The sequence below is a fragment of the Diadema antillarum genome, unplaced genomic scaffold (genome assembly GCF_040938485.1).
Source record: "Diadema antillarum isolate AM-2024a unplaced genomic scaffold, OU_Dant_1.0 seq00000150_RagTag, whole genome shotgun sequence".
In the NCBI taxonomy this organism is placed as follows: Eukaryota; Metazoa; Echinodermata; class Echinoidea; order Diadematoida; family Diadematidae; genus Diadema; species Diadema antillarum.
Genome location: NW_027271223.1, coordinates 960,629 through 979,844, shown reverse-complemented (window position 1 = coordinate 979,844; position 19,216 = coordinate 960,629). Strand labels below are relative to the sequence as shown.

Below are 19,216 nucleotides of genomic sequence, written 5' to 3'. Positions count from 1 at the left end.
GATGTAGAATGTGATATTGAATATGACAAAAGTGGCATTAGATGTTTGAATATCCTGGCCATGGTGTTGTATACTACACTGTTGTCAATATGTCAAGCAGTTGCATGGCCTGTTTCCAAGGACACGGAATGATACGAAAATTGACCAAATCTGTAACGTCACCATGTGACATGACAGATCATCTGAACAATGATCCTTCTGAAGCCTGACATCTGTACAGCAGAAAACAGTGATCCATAAATGTGTCTATGTTTTTATTTATATACTTTTTTTTTGGGGGGGGGGGGTGGGATAACAAAATCACAGCCTCACTTCTCACATGTTGCCAGCACATGAGCTGTTTTGATTTTGTTTTGCTTGCATTTCAGCTATGTTTGTATCCAATTAATTTCATACCTTTGCATACATTCAAAAGTCTTTGATATGATCTCGTTTCTGCTTCTCATGAATTGAATCCTTGCTGATAACTTGATAGTCTGAAAGCCCTTTCTGAACTTAGAACATGTGTGACTGACTGCAAAATAACTGGCCATAAATATACCCAGCAATTAGCAAGATATATCAATTTTTCATTTCAATCATATCTTCGAAAACTTAATTAGCCGGATCATTGTTGATAAAACAAATGCGAGGATCCAATAATTGACATTGATACAATATGAAAAATGGAAATGGTAATTTTACTTGGATAGGAACATAAATAATTCAGTTTGCACGTTGATTGGGTTGAATTGTTTGTGACATGAACTTGAGCCTAATTCAAAATGCTGACATTTGGTATTACAAGCTCTTATTACAAAAAAAAAAAAAAATAGAGGAGACAATATCTGGCACATTTTCTCACACTTAACCTCAAGAAATGTGGTCGAACAGGTAAGATATGTTTCTGTAATAATATCTTAAAAGGATTTTCGTCTAAATGTGTCATCACAACAGTGATCATGAACTTGGTGACAAAAACACCAGTACCAGCGTCTGCCCAATATGAATGCAATTTTTTTTCTTCTTTTCAATTTTACATGAGATGATCATGCCTACCCCAGAACCTGGGACACCCGCAGCAGATGTAAACTAAAATCAAGACCAAATCAAGTTAATCATGCCACACATAGTGTGGAAACTTGTCAATCAGCCATTAATATTATAAAATAAATGAAAAGACCCACTGCTTTAGCCTACTTGGAAGCAGAGGACAACTCAGAAACTACTCAAGGATCTCCTTTTCTTGTCTGGCAATGATATGTGTGATTCAATCACTCTGGCTAAAAACCCTACACTACTTTAATATCAAAATTTGTGCTGTATCAAATCTTCTCATTTCTACTACTAATGGCTGCCATTACAGGTAAATTCCACAATTATGAAATTATTAGTCTAAAGTGAACTGATTAGGTAGATAACATACAGTATCATGCACATCACAAAAAATAATGGATGTTGTTTTTTTCTATTGCATAGGAAACAATGGAAAATTATTACAATGTAATGATATTAACCAATTTACTATCATGTGCAAAACGCACCTTTAAACCTCTGACTCAAAACAGTTTTGCAGTGGTTATTGGTACGATGTTGGGATCTATTCTGTGACTTCGGCAGCAATGGGCTTTGGTCTGTGTGCTTGTGTTTACTTTTTCTTCTTCACCTCAAGCATACGAAGCAGATAACTCTTTCCTTCTCTCCTGACAATTGCGCAACAGATCATACATTTCTCACAGCATTGTTGTATGGAAGGGTGGGGTGGGAGTGACTGGGAGAACTTCAAACTGTCAGTCCTGAAATTTATGAAGCATTGACTTCATTCTCATCAAACTATTTTTGTGAGAACTGTTGTATTGAATGCAGCCAACATGTTCATACACTGCTGTACAAAGGGGAAACAGTAAACCACCAAGACATTAATTGTATCTGTAATATGCCTTGCTTCAATGTGACGTCAATCACACAGGCTGCGCTGCAAACAGGAAAGAAGTTAATAATCTAAGTAACCAATAGAATTTGATTTCGTGTCTTGAGTCGGCATGCCAGTTCTGTCTCAGAACTGACACGTCCTCTGGATAGAGATGCCAGTATAGGCAAGCAGCATCCAGAGGACAAGGAGAGCTTGCAAATAAAGGCTGCTACTTCCATTTCATACACCCAGGTCAGAGGCAATTCTTTCAAATGGAGTCTTGTTCAAACTAGCAGTATTGTATCACCTGCAAACATGACATGTTCCTAAATCAACTCATCATGAAACAGTTGGGATGAGAAGCAGTTTAAAGTATCCAATCCTGTGATATGATGCATGCTTTGTGTCAGCCTCCAGGAGGGTACCAACAACAAACCTCTCCTAAAAAGCTGACAAACATGTCGCTATGCATGCCATGAAAAACATAGATTGCACCATTACTTGTGAAACTTCTTAAAAGCAGGCACAGAATTTCACAAAAGGGTAAAGTTACATCTACCTGTACTTTGAAAGTAATGCTGAAATCCTGCAATATGCTTACTTTTGAGGCTGGTATATTAAAAAGCATGTGCATTCTTGGAGTCAGTGACTGCTCATTTTGATAACTGAGGCAAGGAAGGGGGGCATCTTATCCCACTTAAATCTTGCTGACAATCCAGCCCCACACATCAAAAATATCCAAACAATCATGGTTGTAGTTAACAAAGAATAGGGGCTGAACAGCGTAGGGTTCCCAAATCTGCAGGGGTAACTGGGTTGACAACGGTACAGACTAAATCTGTTTAATAGTAATATTTTCAATAACAAGAGCACACTAACTCCAGACTTCCAGGAGCTTCCCAATTGACAAGTGACTAACAGGTCTAAACATAGAGTTTTCTTCAGTTCTGACACACCTTACAGAAAGAAGGTTGAGATTTATTTTTTTTTTCTAACTGGTGAATGAAATGGAAATTTTCCTCCTTCAATGGGATTCCTGTGACAATCAGTATAAATGTAAATGTCCATTAAGGGAAAACAGCATCTAATCTGACCAGCCTTTGGTGGTAGAGGCTTACAGACACAGTAAAAGGAAAACTTAAACCAACAGGAGAGTAACTCCAGAATGAGTGTAAAAAAGAAGAAAAAAAAAACACCTTGAGACTAGGCTTGAAATCTCTGTCACGGCTTCTCAGGTGGTTCATTAGTGAAGGCGTCTTGTGCTTGCTCCGAGGGCTGTGGGTTTTTTCTGCTAATTGGTGGCGTGGTACTGGATGATCCTTTCACTGGCAGAGGGGGTGGAGCTTGCTCCTAACAAATGAAAAAATGAAAAAGGCCAACATTAACTAACATTGAACACAAAATAGAAATTTTTAACGCTACATTATAGAAAGTGAGAAATTTATTCCATGTTTAGACTTTATGTAAATTCATTTTAGGTAGATTTATTTCAATCCTCACCTTATCTCTGTGAGAGCTGAGAGCGATTGGGAAGCCCGCTGGTTTGGGAGGTGGGTTATTGTGATCAATAACCTCAACCTGAGTGAAGTCTCCACTGGATTGCTTTGGGGGCAGCTTTGGGGGTGCATCGTTGTCCCCGTCTGAAGACTGGAGTGATGAGGTGGAGGAGGAGGTGTCTGGGGGTAGACAAACAGACCAATAATTGAGTACATCAATAAACACAAGGACATACTGTAATGACATAATGTAAACACTAACATTTTTTTTTTGTGTGTGGTTTTATATTCACAAATTTTGAGAACAGACTCCAGATGGCAAAAATAACAACACACACATACATACCAAAAAAAAAAAAAATATTGGCAAAACTGAAAACAAAACTCTGCCCCCCAAGCACTGTCCTGGGCCAAAACACTAGCACTGCAATATCAATGAATTGTTCAAAAGATATAATCAGAAAATGGCAATAGAAAATTATCATGGATGATTTATCATTTGCGAATCTTGACCCAATTCTTATAGGAACAGGACAGCCCATATATTGACCCAACGGAGAATTACAACTACCTCAGAGGCAGGTGTTTAAAGGTCTCAGGATGTTGATAACTGTTTACACCTTGGTAAAAATGATTATCATAAACATTTTTATGCAAAGCAAATAAGCAAAGTTGTTGCATATGCAGTGTCCTGGTGGATTGGTCAGAAGAGCTACCTAAATGAAGTTGCTAAACTACACCATCCTAGATTACTCTACAGACATTCAAGCTGTCCTGGCTTTCCCAACATCAGTAACATTTTTACAAATATTTGCAACACTACAGCTCTGAACTTTGTCAAATTCATCCACAAAAGCAATCTGTCCTTTAATCGTATCCCTTTCTTTTAACCTCCTGGAAGCATTAGATTAAAATTTTTCTGCTATTGATGATCTTGTTTGGGGGAAGGGGAAGGGAGTTGATTGTGTTAAAGGGACACTCACTCATAACATGCATAGTCCTGGCTCTTATTGGTCTCTGCATAGGAACATGGTTGGCTTTCTTCATGTCCTTCCTAAGAGGTCTGGCGCTGGACAGCTGATGAAAATGAACAGAACAAAAGAGAAGGACAAACCAAAGTAATTAGTCAATTCTGGTCCTTTTCTTTTCCTCTACAACACACATTGCCAGAATCCCAAAACGAACCACAATACATCCTCTCCGGATACATCCATCCCCCCATCCATTAGTTTCATCCGGTCAGAGAATGTGTTAATTTCTTGACTGTTATGTGAAAACGTGATGACTGCAGTCTTATAAAACCATGGCACATTGAGTACAAAACCATCGGATTTGGATGTTGTGTGCACTTTTCTTGCCATGGCTTTGCACTTCCCTATCCTAGGTTTTAATGTACAATATTTTTCCTTTGAAATAAGTGAGCATTCAGAAATATCGCTGCGTGCATATGTGACTGTTTAGGCTGTTCAAGATATATATGCATTAGGGCTTTAATTCTTTCTTCTTTTTTTGGATTGCAAACATGAGTATTCACTGTCAGAATAAAGAAATAAAACTGCACGCATATCTGAAATTGTTAAAGGCTATGTTAAAGTGGTCAGTAGAGCTGGAAGAAGCAGTGATTGCAAAACCAACGGCTGGGAAATCAACAACCTTGTTTTGAAAACAGCCAGCACTTCATGTGTATGTCCTAGGAGAATTTCGACCTCCCTTCAATGATAAACTGTCTGGAAATGCTGTATTTTGACAGTGACAGTCTGTGTGTGTGTGTGGGGGGGGGGGGGGGGTGGGGGGAGGAGTGAAGGATGTGAGAATAGACAAGGTAATAGCTGTGTACACAGACTTGCAAGTATAGTAAACAGTGTGAGGAGTGATACGTCCCAATGACGTTGTTGTTACAGGCAATGAGGGCTGAAACCCAGTGCTTCATAGTGATTGGCTAGGTATTAGCAATAGGGGAGTAGGCATCGCAACTGGGCTCAATATGTTTGACCTCCAGCCTTCATAAACTCCGCCCCTGCCACACAACTGGAAAGGGCATTCTTAACTCACATTTTCCAGTCTGTCCAATATTGGTGGTATATTACACTATTTAAATTTGTTGTTCACGTGTATAGTAAATGCACAGCACATGTACTGAAGACATGCAATCAAAGTTGGGCATATGGCAAATAATCTAATGGGCAAAATATTCTACTTTTTCACCAAAATCCATGATACAGTGATGGGCCTATGTCGTATAAGAAATATACATTGCATTTCAGTTCACATGGACTACAAAAAAACAAAACAAAACAGAAAAACTTTAAATTGGCATTTCCACTATACAGTTACATGGTAGACATCCAGTTTACATTTGAGCATTGCAACTAATTTTGACACATCACATCTCTGCAACTCCCCCCCCCCCCTTCTCTTTTCCCCTTTCCCATCAGTCATGTATTATCCATATCAAGCATTATAAGTTCTAAGCATAATACAGAGAGTGTAAAATACTCAGCACACTCATATGACAATATAGACAGATTATTTTCACACACACACACACACACTGCTCTTACAGTACTGCTACAATATGCACTGATGGCTTTCTTCTCTTCTGAAATATTTCAATTCCCATAGAAGAAAGAGATAAATTGAAATCAAATGAGATCACAATGCCATGCTGCTAAAAAGAAAAATGAAAGAAAGGGGAAACAGTTGAAAGGAACCATCAATGAAATCAAAGGCAAGGAAATCTCCTCTCATTCTTGCAAATGTCTTCAAACTGGTATGGTATGAAATAAGAAAGACATAGATTCACAGAAAAGGTAAAAAAAGCCCTGCAATAGGAGACACATCAAACCGGTATTCCATTCCACACAAATCCTGTTCAAAGAAAACAAAAGCAAAAAAGTAATCGAAGAAAACATATAAAATAAAAGTAGATAGCATGCAGTTAATACAAGAGTGTGCAAAAAAAGAAAAGAAAAGAAAAGAAAGAACCCACACCAAGCGGCTTTGACCTTCAACTTTGGGATAAAGAGTTTCTCACAATCATACATACATATGTAGTACATGTTGAAGTGACGAGAAGTGCTATATAAATGTATGTAGCCCAATGTTGTTGTTTTTTTTTTTTGCTTCCTCTTGCACAAAAGGTGAGATAATTCAAATCTAGCTCACTCACCTTTTTCATCCCCCAATACAGTATGCTACATACATGTTTCACTTACATTTTGAATATTCAAATGTTACTTGGTTCACAAGTGGAGTAGAATCAACAGCATAAGCTGTATTTGTTTATTGATTACACTAAACTCTATTAGAGCTCTCTGAAAAAAAGGCTTGTTTTCCTCTTTTTTATGAGATAAAAAGAACAGCCAGTGGTTTGTACAGTCTGTACTTATACAGCCATTGATCCTGCCTTTAACAGCATTACTACGTGATACACTCATGGTACACTGTATGGCTGCTTCAAATTCATGACATATGCCTTTCTTCCATAGTAGTATCACACAATATATTGATGTTTGTTTGACTTGTCTACTCTGGCAGCTAATATTATCAACAAAATAGACCTTATCTTTTAATGATCTGATGCTGAGTAGACAGTATAGCACATTATTACCTATACGAGGTAGTTTTGCGAGGCAACTACAGTTGGTATTTTGCAGGGTCGGGAGTTCAGCAGGCGACATTAGAGCATATCACGAGCATCCGGGGGTTTTACATATACAGTGGACTCCTGTTATAACGAAATCCTCGGGACCGGCAGTTTTCTTTCGTTAGATCGGAATGTTGTTGTAACTGAACAAATAAACAATAGAAATACATATATTGGATGACATTGCAGCTCAAATTTTTACTTCGTTATAACCAGAATTTTGTTATAACCGTGGTCGTTATAATAGGAGTGCACTGTAAAACAGGGAGGTGGGAAGAGAAAGCGTGGAATCTCTCTCCCCACCTCCCTAAACATTTCGATCGACTACAAAAAGAAAACATTCCAGGACGTCCAGGGTGTCAGTTACACGCACCGCAGAAGAACGCTGATAAATCAACTCATACAAGGTCGACCACTTGGCAGCAGCACTAGGCGTCAAACAATGACTAGTCCATTTGTGCTCATTGCACAGTGACCATTAGTTTTACAACCCTCCAACTTTAAACAGAGAAGTAAAAATAAAGTGTAAGAGCGTTCAGATGTTTGAAGTTTGCCTGTTACAACTAAATATGTATCTTTGAAGTTGGAGTTGAATGATATACATTGATGAACAATTTTGCAATTATTCAACATGTTGATGGTCTACAGGTAGTCAAATGTGGCTTGATCTGTATCATAGTGTATAGCCGTATTCACATAAATTATTTTCTTAATTTACCTAGGGGATAGGTAATAATTATGATATTGACTGGCCTTTCTTTCGGGAGGTACCAGATAAATATTGCCCGCACTGAAAACATATTGCCCTCGTCTTCGACTCGGGCAATATGCTTTCAGTTTGGGCAATATTTTCTGGTACCTCCCTCAGGGCCAGTCAATATTATATAAATGTTTGTGGGTTGTCTCTTCACTTGACAAAATAACTCTGTTATTACCATAATCTTTCATCAAATGCTAGATCAGGAATCTACATTTGTCCAAAACAAGCAGTTTTTGAGCATGACTTTGACCCAGAACATAGAAGCCTTTGGCATCTTCTATTCATGTGAGTTAAACAAATGAAAACTTTGGCTCAGCTTGCATAAATGAGAAAAATATCTAGGTGAGAAGCTGTCAGTGTTTGTGGGTGATCTCACTTTCCATATTAACCTGTTCTGTACATGATTCTAAATCCATATAGGTTTTGCACACCACCCTCCAGCCTCCCAATGGCAAGTGGATAACACGGGACCAATAGTGTCCTTAAAATAAAATAAAATTCACAAGTCAAGTAGGTATGTGAGCATCAATATCTTTTTCCTTTTTACAGTTGACAAGACAAGACATTAAACCTTTTGTTTGTATTTTATTTTAATCATGGTTTGAGTACTAATAGCAAATAATGGTATAAACTGTAGGCACATAAATTGGACATATATATCACAACAAAGACCTCTTCCCTGCTGACTTCGACTGGTTTGTTGGACTGGTTTCGTGTAGTTTTGACTGACAGCACATCCAAAGTGGGGTCACAACCCCCTCCCTCCCCCCCCCCCCCCCCCCCCCCCCCCCGAAAAAAAAAAAATCCTAACAATATACCTTTAGGCTTTCCATGAATGGTGATGATCACCATGTCTTTTACTCAATGCTTTCTTTAACGCTATGATTAACTCTCTTTACTTCTTAGCATGTATACAGCCCAAAGCCACCCCTTAAAAAAAAATCACATCAACTGCAGCAACCCTCATGTGTATGATATGTATGGTTAGGGGATGTGGATATGTGTTTACATCATTTCAGTGTCATCCCACATTCATTTAGGGTTAATCTTCAGTTTATGTTTTATTTGTATGATATCATGGTAAATTTGTCTACATCAATGCAAGAGCATCTAAAAGCACAGTCTTTCTGTCTTGTGTCTTTTTTTTTTTTGAATAGAGATTTAGCATTGTGTGATCCTTCTGGGTGCTGAGGGGTGAATAAAGGATCATCTGGGCCCTGTTTCATAAAAGATGTTGGGATGACAACTCTTGCTGGAAGGGCAACTTCTCATAGCAACAGCCAATCAGGAAGCTGGATTTGTGTCGTTACCATGACAATTGCCATTCCAGCAAGAGTTGTTATCGTATCAACCTTTTATGAAATGGGGTCCTGGTTTAACCCTAACCAGGCCGGGCTTTTTGGGGTGTTCTGTGGCCGAGGGGGGGTTACCACATTATACAAAAGAAATGGAAATTTTCATTACACTAATTAATTATGCTAATATATGCATAAAGTCATACATTTTGCTCTAAATCAGAAAGTAAAGCTCCTAGAATCCTAATTTTTGGTGATAACATTCTTTGTAGCATTCCTAACAATGTATTTGAAAAAAAAATCTGGTATCAAACTTAATTTATTGTGTATTTTATTGTTTTATCAATTTCTTATGTATTTCTCTGTTTTTTGACCTTTTGTTTTATCATTTTTTTTCGCAAAATTTATGACAGTACCTTTTCCAAGCATAATTATGCTAAAATTAATTGATTTCAGCCTATGAAAGTGAAAATAATAATATCTTTATGAATAAGGTGAGAAAACCCCATTTGCATAGACTTTACATACAAAATCACGTTTTTGAGCCATTTTCGGTCTGACAGGCATGTATAAAAGGTCATGCAGCGTTGTAACGGTATGCGCGATTTTTGCGAAAATGGTGTCAAAAGATGCGTGAGACTTGAAAGTAAAAAGTCAGCGAACGGCGCTGTCAAAAAATTTCGCGCGGCGGAATAATCAAGAAAAATGTTGAGGGGGGTTGATTAAACCCCCCCCCCCCCCTGGCCTTTTTAGGGTTAACTCACTGAAAGCAACTTGCTTTTGTCATAACAGACCCAATGCTGGGGAAAGTCTGGGTTAGCCTTTCGCAAGTTAAGAAGCATTATTACTACCAAATGTCTCATTAAATTATTTGCAGAAAGCCAGAAAAGAAAAAAAAAATCATTATTCAGTTTTGCATTATGCTACCTTTCATTCTCCAAACTGCACGCAAAGTTTTGAGCTTAAACAGATATAATTATAATATTCAGAAAAACAAAAAAGCCTTTGAAGGGGCATTAACAGAAGCAAAGTAATAAATAACGAAAAAGATTTAAAAATTGGATTATTGCAAGAAGAAAAAGCTCCAACAGAAGGCATTGTTTTAATCTTGATCTGGGGAGGTTAGTGGGGCATGGACTGAAACAAAAATTTGAATAAAGCTGCCATCATTTCAATCATAATTGCAACTCAGCTTTGCTGCTATCCATGAAGCACTGCCGCTTTTATTTCTGAGCAATTTATAGTCAAGAGGATGCACACATATATTCAAGCTGACCTGAAAAAAAAAGAAAAGTTTGTTCCATAAACTAAAGAAAAAAAAAATGAAACAGTACTGAACAATCCCTTAAAGTTGTCCATACCTCTAACATACAATATTCTGCAAGAACAAACTCACGACTAATTGCTTATACAAAAATTACACTAAGAAGTGTGCTACAATTGTAAACATTGCTGTATACATGTGAATGTGTACTTTGTACTTATGTACAGAAGAGCTTTATCTGGTGATGAGACATATTGAACTGAAAACCAAAGAAAAAAAGAAAGACATGTTTTTCAAAGTAATTATTCTGGACCCTGCACTCATTTGCAAGTTTTGCCCACAATACAGTGTTATTAGCTTGATTTCTCACATGGAGATATTTCCTATCCCATCCCCAAAAACAAATGAACAAACAAACACAATACAATGTCTCTTGAATTTGCTGGTGTTTGCCATGGTCTCTTAAAAAATCTGTGATTCACTAATGATCTGTGATATATCTGTGATTCACCAATTATGCACGCAACCGCATTACACTACTTTTTCAGGGTAGAAGCATCACATTTTCCGGCTGAATTGCTTCACATGGATTGAATAGAGCTAAAGCAAATACTAGTACACCTTGTCACTTGGTTTCAATAAATAGTAATACTTCTTACACAGTTATGTCAAGTTTCATCTCACACACTTCTTACTACAAAAATGAGTAAAATTCCCATGACAAATGACACTGAAGTTTTGTACTGTGATTGATTTTCACATTTGCTTTCAAAGCCACATGAAACTACTTAATTTATTCAACCTCACATCTCCTTGCTGAATTTAGACAGGACTATGGCCCTAGACTATCTGATGTCATATGAACTAAATTCCTGTCCATGTCTACATCGTCTATGTGAGTAGAAGCCAAGGTTTTGCATGCATTTGTGATCCCAAATACCACTACCGGTGGATGTCTCCTTCATCCAGTGTGACTGTGTTCCTGTGAAATGGTTGACGGCTCATGAGATGATCAGTTTTTATAGGGGAACAACTGGGGGTGGCAAACACCCTCACTACCCAAAAAGCAGAGGTGGAAAGTGCATTGTGGGCTTCAGGTTTATATAACAGATGTGTTGCCTCATGATCCCTACCAGCACATCCTCTATAAAATTATTTTGAAAATCCACCTGGTCCTGGAATCTGGTTTTTTGCACAGCTCCTTGCCACCCTGCACATTCCTGCATTCAGGTCAAACTCACAGCATCAACGTTTACATCCTAAAATATTGACTGATGCATAAATTCTATAGGAAGGGTTTGATCCCTGAACTTCACTCTTACTAATTTGAGATACAGTATTTGCCATAAAAGCCGCTGTAAAAAACAGAGAAAATAATATGAAAATATTAGGTTCTTTTATCACGACTTCAAAAATAATTATTCTTTGTTATGCAACAAGTGAGGTATCACCGCAAAGGCTTTATTTTGCTCCATCTGACAATGAATTTACTCAAAATTGTTTAAAAATGGCACATAACCTGTTTTACAGTCAAACTTTTCATATTGAGACATGAGGTATATGATATTGAAACATGGGGTATATGATGAGGTATATGACATTGAGGTATATGATATTGAAGTATATGATATTGCTGTCCCCTATCAGTGCCTTTCATGAGCTGTCAACCATACTCCAGGAATTTATCAGATAGCTGCTCTAAAAACAAAACAAAACAAAACACAAAAACAAAAGTGAATAATAGAAAATATGCCAACTAATTCTAATGTAACAGAACTTCGCAAAAAAACTATTACGCACTAGCATGAACCTGAATATACAAATAAAATAAATGTACACCTGGCTAATTATGCAGTTTGCTAGATTGTATTCATATATACAAATAAAATAAATACCTGGCTAATTATGCAGTTTGTAGATTGTATTCATATATACAAATAGTGCTGGCATTTTAAGTTCTAAAAAGTTCTAAAACCCACTACAAATGAATAATATGAGATAGAAAATAACAAAAAATAAATAAATTTGACTATTAAAAAAGCAAACTGACACACTGGTGATCATAACCCTAGAAACATGTTTTAAGTGAAAGAATTGAAATAAAATGAGATAATATGAGCGGCAGAGAATACTTGGCATGCAAAAAGGGGAATTTACCGAGCTGTCAGACTGCTTTCTACGTCTTCTAAGGGAGAATCCCTGCTAGGGCAGTGGGAGAGAGAGTTTTGACAACATCCAGACATTTTATGCATTCACTTGTGGGTGTACAGACATAGGATGACATGTTCATTGAAGCATTTTAAACATCATGCACAGTCATGCATCCATCAGTCTTGGGGGACATCTCTCTAGCTGGGACCAGAAAGGCATCAACTCCATTGACTGAAGATAGCATGCATGTATTCTGGTTCAACATGGACAGTATCATGTCCATCAAATGTATACAGGAGTTGTGTTGTACACTCATAAATGACATAGATATGTTCATATTCAATATATTGAATTATGAAAAGGGTTTATGTTCCATCAAAGATGGGGGACAGATTAATGCAATACAATGCAATCACTTCAAGAAAGTGTGGGAATTCTACCTTTGAGTTTGAGACAATCTGACAACTGTACTGCAGGGGCGGATCCAGGAATTCCATAAAGGGGAGGCCCCTTTACAAACAAAGGGGGAGCATGCCCCCCTTTTTTCTCTTTACTTCTGTTGTTTTATCAAAAAATAAAGACGGGATGCGCACCTGGTGCGCCCCCCTCTGGATCCACCACTGTACTGGTAAGATCTCTACCGAAACGTACATTTGTGATATTTGTCTCTTCCAACCTGCCACATTTGTAGGAAATTACAACAGATAAGGTAAAATTAGTCAAAAAAACATTTGACAATCCCCTGTACACATTTGATGGTTAATTTCTGTAGTACATGCAAACAGTCCATTAACACACACAAATGATCCTAAATCAGGAAAACTTGTTTCATCTCTTGTCAAGACATGAAGAGATATTCTATATTTTAGGCAACTTCCTCTGGAATCAGGAAAACTTAGCAGCTCATCATACATGCTTTATTAACACACACTCCCATCATCTTCCAGCAGTAAAATAATAAATAATAATGCAGAAGGTGATCCGAGAGGATACTCGGAGCACCTAAATATGGAAAATCTTTATAGCACTTAGGACAAACATGTTTTGAAGCGCTTTACAAAGAAAAAAAAAACAAACCTGGTACATGCCAACAAGCAAAAATGCCTTTCTTGTTCATTACACTGGGTAACTACCCTGCACACTAACACACATCATTAAAGTTTGGGGAAGAAGAAAGTGAAATCATATCATGCCTTTATCATTCAACAGTGCTTGGGGGGTAAAAACACAAAATAAACATACCTCTGGTAACGATACCTCTATTTACAAGATTGCTTTTGGCTTTTACTACCTCAGAGATACAGGATTTCCTACATCTATCTAAAAGTTTAAAAGGTATTGACTTTTGCCTTATAGCTATTAAGAAACAGACACTGTTCAATATCAAAAGTGACTTGCATATTTGTCTACCATACTTCCATCTGAATGAATAAATCTTCATTATAAAAAACTCTTCTTTTACTTGGTCACCTACACAACACTGTAAACTCTCTAGTTTGAGTAATCATTTCATAATGAAAAAGAAAAAATGAAACATGTTTTCTTTTTGCATTCTATGAAAGTCCAACAATGACATATGACCAACAAAAATCAATTCCCCGTAATTGTCAAATTGTCATCATTTAACAGAGAGCTTGTGATTTCAATCTTTTAGCTCCCTGAGGATCTTTAGAAACAATATATCCAGCAGAAAGTAGCATTTCAAAAGCAAGAGCATCCAAGCATAATATGGGTGATATCTCTGTATATTCTAAAACGAAGAATGTTCCCGTGCATCTTAATTTTGCAAATTTCTCGAGAGCCAAGATTCGCAAAATTAAAATGCACGTAAAAGTTCTTGTCTACACTATATGCATTGAATGCCAGTGACAATTTGTGAAAATTTCATGCTGCTAAAATATTTTGTTTTACTGTATTCAGAATGTGATAATGAACTGGAGAGCACAAGTTTGAAACATGAATTATTTATGATATATATATATATATATATATATATATATTTTTTTTTTTTGTTTAAAACAGGTACATTCGGCATTCTAGTCAAAGATATTGCTCACTACATTATACAAGGAAGCCAAATTGAAATAACGCACTATGGTCCTTTATTGCTCAAAAAGGAAAAAGAAAAGAAACAGGAAACTGGTCCAAATAGTGACAACTGATACAATTGGCTTTAATTACACAAAAAACATAGGAGGGTATGCAAAAGTAGGTTTTGATTGAGAGCAGGCTAGAGAAGTGCCATAATGGGGAAGGGTAGAAAAAAAGGAGGGCAACAACAAAAAATTCTTAACTTTCAGAAAATGAACATGCACAACAAAATGCTTGATTAATAGGGCAGTGAAGATATTACAGGGCAGCCACAGAGTATGCTTTGCATATTTTATGTCCTGTCTCTTTTAACCTCTATCTCTGCCTCCAACTATTCTTCATTAATGAGCTTCTAATGCAACTTCAAATTGTCAAATGAATTTAATAGTCTTCCTTATTTCCAATCATTCCAATGTTGTCATTCATTGTTCCTGAATAAAGATCTTGGACTTTGGTAATGTGGAATTCTATTCAGCAGGTATCAAAGCATTTATATGCAAAGAAGTTTATTGTACTTTCTTGTAGGATCCATAAAAGTTTCAATCATTCTTATCCCTCTATTCCTGGACAACTTTATTCTCAAAGTTTTGATAGTCCTCTTGTTGTTGTTTTTTTTAACTCTTCAACTGACAAATTCATCAGGAATTGGTGTGTAAGCTTTAAAACAACAGTTCTTTGGCAGTTGACTTGACATCACATTACTTCTTCATGCATTACACATAATGCAGCATTACAGCAGGTGTAAAACAAACATGCCACATCATGAGTAAATTTAACAAAAAAGCCACACCAGAGAAAAGCTACCCCATCCCCACCTCAAAGACAAACACACACACACACACAAAAAAAACCCAAACAAGCTCACAACCTGGAAAATGGTGAGAAACACTGTGAAACTTTATAAAACATTTAAAACTTTACAAGTTTAATTAAACACGTTATAACATCTGAATTAGTGAAAATGACCCTAACTGTTTGGAAGAGGTACTGCTGCTACCAATTTATAAAAGTCCTAAAATACAAAACACAATGCCCATCCCATACCACCCTCAAAAAACAAAACAAAACAAAACAAAACCCAAAACTGAAAAATACCAAAGTGTATATTTGTACCTTGTATATATTTGAATAAAGCTAATGGTGAGGGGGTTGAGTATCACAAAGTTTTTCAAGAAAAAAAAAATTTAAATGTACGATGTTCTCATGAATAACAATTTTGTAAGCACTTTATATAATGATACTTACATTGCAAATTCTACATCTATTTTCTTGTTAAAGAATACTACTTGCACAGAACTGTACATTCAAGTTTTAAAAATGTCTGCTATTTAGACAGAGCCAACCTAGATTTGACACACGTCACTTGGAGCTATGTTCTTTTTATAATTCTTGTTATTTAAAGAGTAAAAGTCATATATGAATGTCCCAACAGCACTCAAATGAATGACAACAGCTCCCTTCTGTGGATGTATTCTATAGGATGGTAAGACAGCAAAATTGTCCCATAATTTTTTGATGGCTGTATTACTTTTTCTCTCCCCCCCCCCCCATCTTCTTGAAATATGTCAGCAAATCACTGCCACTAACATTACTCTTTAACATAGTAAAAGTCTGTCATTACAAATGTCTATTAGTGGAGTTTTCCCCCCTCTATCCCAAAGTTTTTTTTTTAAATACATAGTATTAAAAGTAGACACACACATTCACAAACAAGGCATTTCCTATCAAACACTCAAAAATATAGAATTACTTGTAAGCCCATTTGAGAAACCAGTAAATTTCACAGAAACCGAAGACACACTATGTCACTAGAGCAAGACAGACATAGAGGAGTAGAATATCACTGACAGATATCAAGAACACAGACAGATTTGGGATAGTGCACTGAAAATTATATTGAAAGAAGCCTTCAGCAGGAATACGCATGCACTTTCATTTTGTCTCACATAGTTGCACAAGCATCCAGTTATTTCTGAGTACAGAGGTATCTCTGCTCCACATTATTACAAAAAAATGTTCACTATCTGATCTCAACGATAGGTTCATTCAACAATATTTCCAGCATTTTCTCTTAACACTATTAAACAGGAGCATATGAATCTTTGCATAGGAACATTTTCAAAAACAACATTATTCAGTAATTCAATTCAATTCAATTATTCAACTTCTCTTCATAGGGCTCTTTTGATAACAGCAGAACTGAAACCCTATAATTCAGCGTTGCAAGAGTTGTTGGTTTTTTTCCGAAGTGTAATTGATTTTGGATGGTGGTATGACTAGTTTTCATGGAGAACGCACAATAATTGCTTAAAATGTTTTTGGCTCCTCGCTGTGCAACTATGGAAACGATTCTTGCTCTTGGAGTGTCAGCAAGCAAAAAACAAAACAAAAAGTAGGGGCAGGGCTACTTTGGTATTTGTTCTATTAAAAGATTGAGTGAGTACCTGCTGGAACAGTGGCATGTAGCTCTATACAGACAGGGAGACAAGACGAGAAAAGAACATAAAAAAAAATACTTGTTGATTTACTAACGACTCTCCCACGTTTCAGGTTGAGATGCATAAAGTCACAAAAAGAAACTATCATGTCCAGATTTCTAATTTCATAAAATGAATTTTCTTGAGAAATTTCAGAATCATAACGGAGAGAGAAAGTGTTAATTATGTCACACAAATACTGCTACATTTCAGTGGTTCTTGACCTTTTCTACAGTGTTTAGCAAAAAAAAAGAAAAAATGCAAGAGTTTGGGCTGTAGGCTATTTTTTTTCCACTTTTGTCAACTGCCATAGTTAATGAAACAAGGACTGTTTAATGAGAACGTGATATGAGAGAAAGCAGCATAATCCAACAGTCTAAAAGAAGATATTTGTAATTCTTTCTTCCTCTTCCCAGATACAATGTAGTATACCTACATAGAAGTGAGGTAGAAGAACATATTTATTCTACAATAAATACTGACATACAGAATAACAAACGGGTGTTATATCATGCAGACTGTCGATTTGTTGATTTTCATTCTAATACATGCTTGAGAACATACACATAGTGGTAATGCACCAGTCTGCAAGTGTATGTGATTCTCAAATTATTGAAGTCATGAAGAGGATAGCTCTGTTGTTTTTATTGGTTCTGATAAGCTTCATTTCCCGAGCTTGGAAGGCTGAAATGTATGTAAGTCAAAATGACACGGGGAAAAAGTTAGCGATACAAAATTTCATGACATATTGTGCTAGCAATTATAACTACTGGACCTGATGACATCGACAAGTTTACCAGTTCAGCTATAGCTCCTTCACAGACAGCACACACACATACATACACACACAAAAAAAAGGGGGGGGGGTGGTAGCATACAAATTACCTTGCTAAAAAGTGGTGAAGCTGAACAATGAATACATTAAACTCTCCACAGTGTACTGCATCAATCATTTCAGTCATAACTGATTCACAGACATGTTTGAGAATGCAAGGAACCAACATGCAAATCAATAGCTGGAACATATGCAACTGCAAACTGGATGGTGAACTGGAAGATGTCGAGGCCAGAGTACATCATAATGCGCTGATGGCAACCAACTTAAAAAGCTCGACTCAGTATGGTTAAGTACATGACAAACTTCATCAGCTACTGTATGTGACCCATCATCACGATAGCTCTTTTTAAAGTCACTTGACATTGAATTTCTGTTTCCACTAATCAACAATTTCCAGACAGTTTGCTTTTGAATATTTTATGCAGAACTAGCTATAAAAAAGGTAAGAAAGAAAGGTTGTCACTGGAAATATACAGAGTTATGAAGATCAGCTATGATGTTTTAGGGTGTGGCCCAGCATACAAAATAGGGCATCTAACTCCAAATAGTTCAAATCGAGTATTCCCAGTGACATGCTTCAGAAAAAGAAGAAAAAAGAAAGCTTTGTGTTTATATGAAGACATTCTTTGGGTTTGAAATTAAAACACATAGTAGTTCAGATATCGACCTTTCAATTTTGGAACATGAATCAAACTCAAACTTTGCAGTCAAATCACATTTACAGTTTCAGTATCCGTGACTTCATTTCACCACTATGATGATGGGCCCCATACACTTAGATTGAGTGCACTTTTATTCCATAAAGGTATGCTATATATGTGAAGAGTCTGGGTAATCAGGGTGAGCCGTGAATTCAGTGCAAAAAGGAGGAAAGGTATCAAGCATGGGGTCTACTGAACTTCTACATCCACTGGCACCATGCAGTACACAAAGCTGGATAAACTCTGTTTTCTTGTCTTTCTTTTTGCTCTCCTTATTTCTGTAGTAGGCCTAAATGTGGCCCCAGTATACAAATATATGTGCATGAGACTAAACCTTATCTGCCATTTTGTGAGTTTAATCTTCACACATAGAAATTGTAGATTACTATGCAAATACTTGACTAGTTATCAAGAGCAAATGGCTATCTAGACCAATGCAGTGAATTTGGTAATAAACATCTCTGCAGATTTGACTACTGCACTTTAAGATCCAAAAATGTATATTTTCTCTCTTGTAATAATGACACCAAGATACATAAAAGAACTGATATGAATGCAATTCATGGAACAACAATAATGTATCTTGGTATATACATCTTTTCAACA

The 19,216-nt window shown here is 36.6% G+C and overlaps 1 protein-coding gene across 1 annotated transcript in view; it reads right to left on the bottom strand.

The window, feature by feature from the left end:
• Positions 1-1,311: 1,311 nt before the first annotated feature.
• LOC139727778 (dedicator of cytokinesis protein 1-like) overlaps positions 1,312-19,216 on the bottom strand; it is a 136,111-nt gene continuing 118,206 nt past the window's right edge. The window contains exons 46-50 of the mRNA XM_071638754.1: positions 17,039-17,062; positions 12,510-12,551; positions 4,371-4,464; positions 3,392-3,567; positions 1,312-3,241 (exon numbers count right to left, since the gene is read on the bottom strand). Coding sequence (XP_071494855.1) covers positions 3,113-3,241; positions 3,392-3,567; positions 4,371-4,464; positions 12,510-12,551; positions 17,039-17,062 — 465 coding nt within the window. The 3' untranslated portion in view covers positions 1,312-3,112. The remainder of the gene's footprint in view (positions 3,242-3,391; positions 3,568-4,370; positions 4,465-12,509; positions 12,552-17,038; positions 17,063-19,216) is intronic.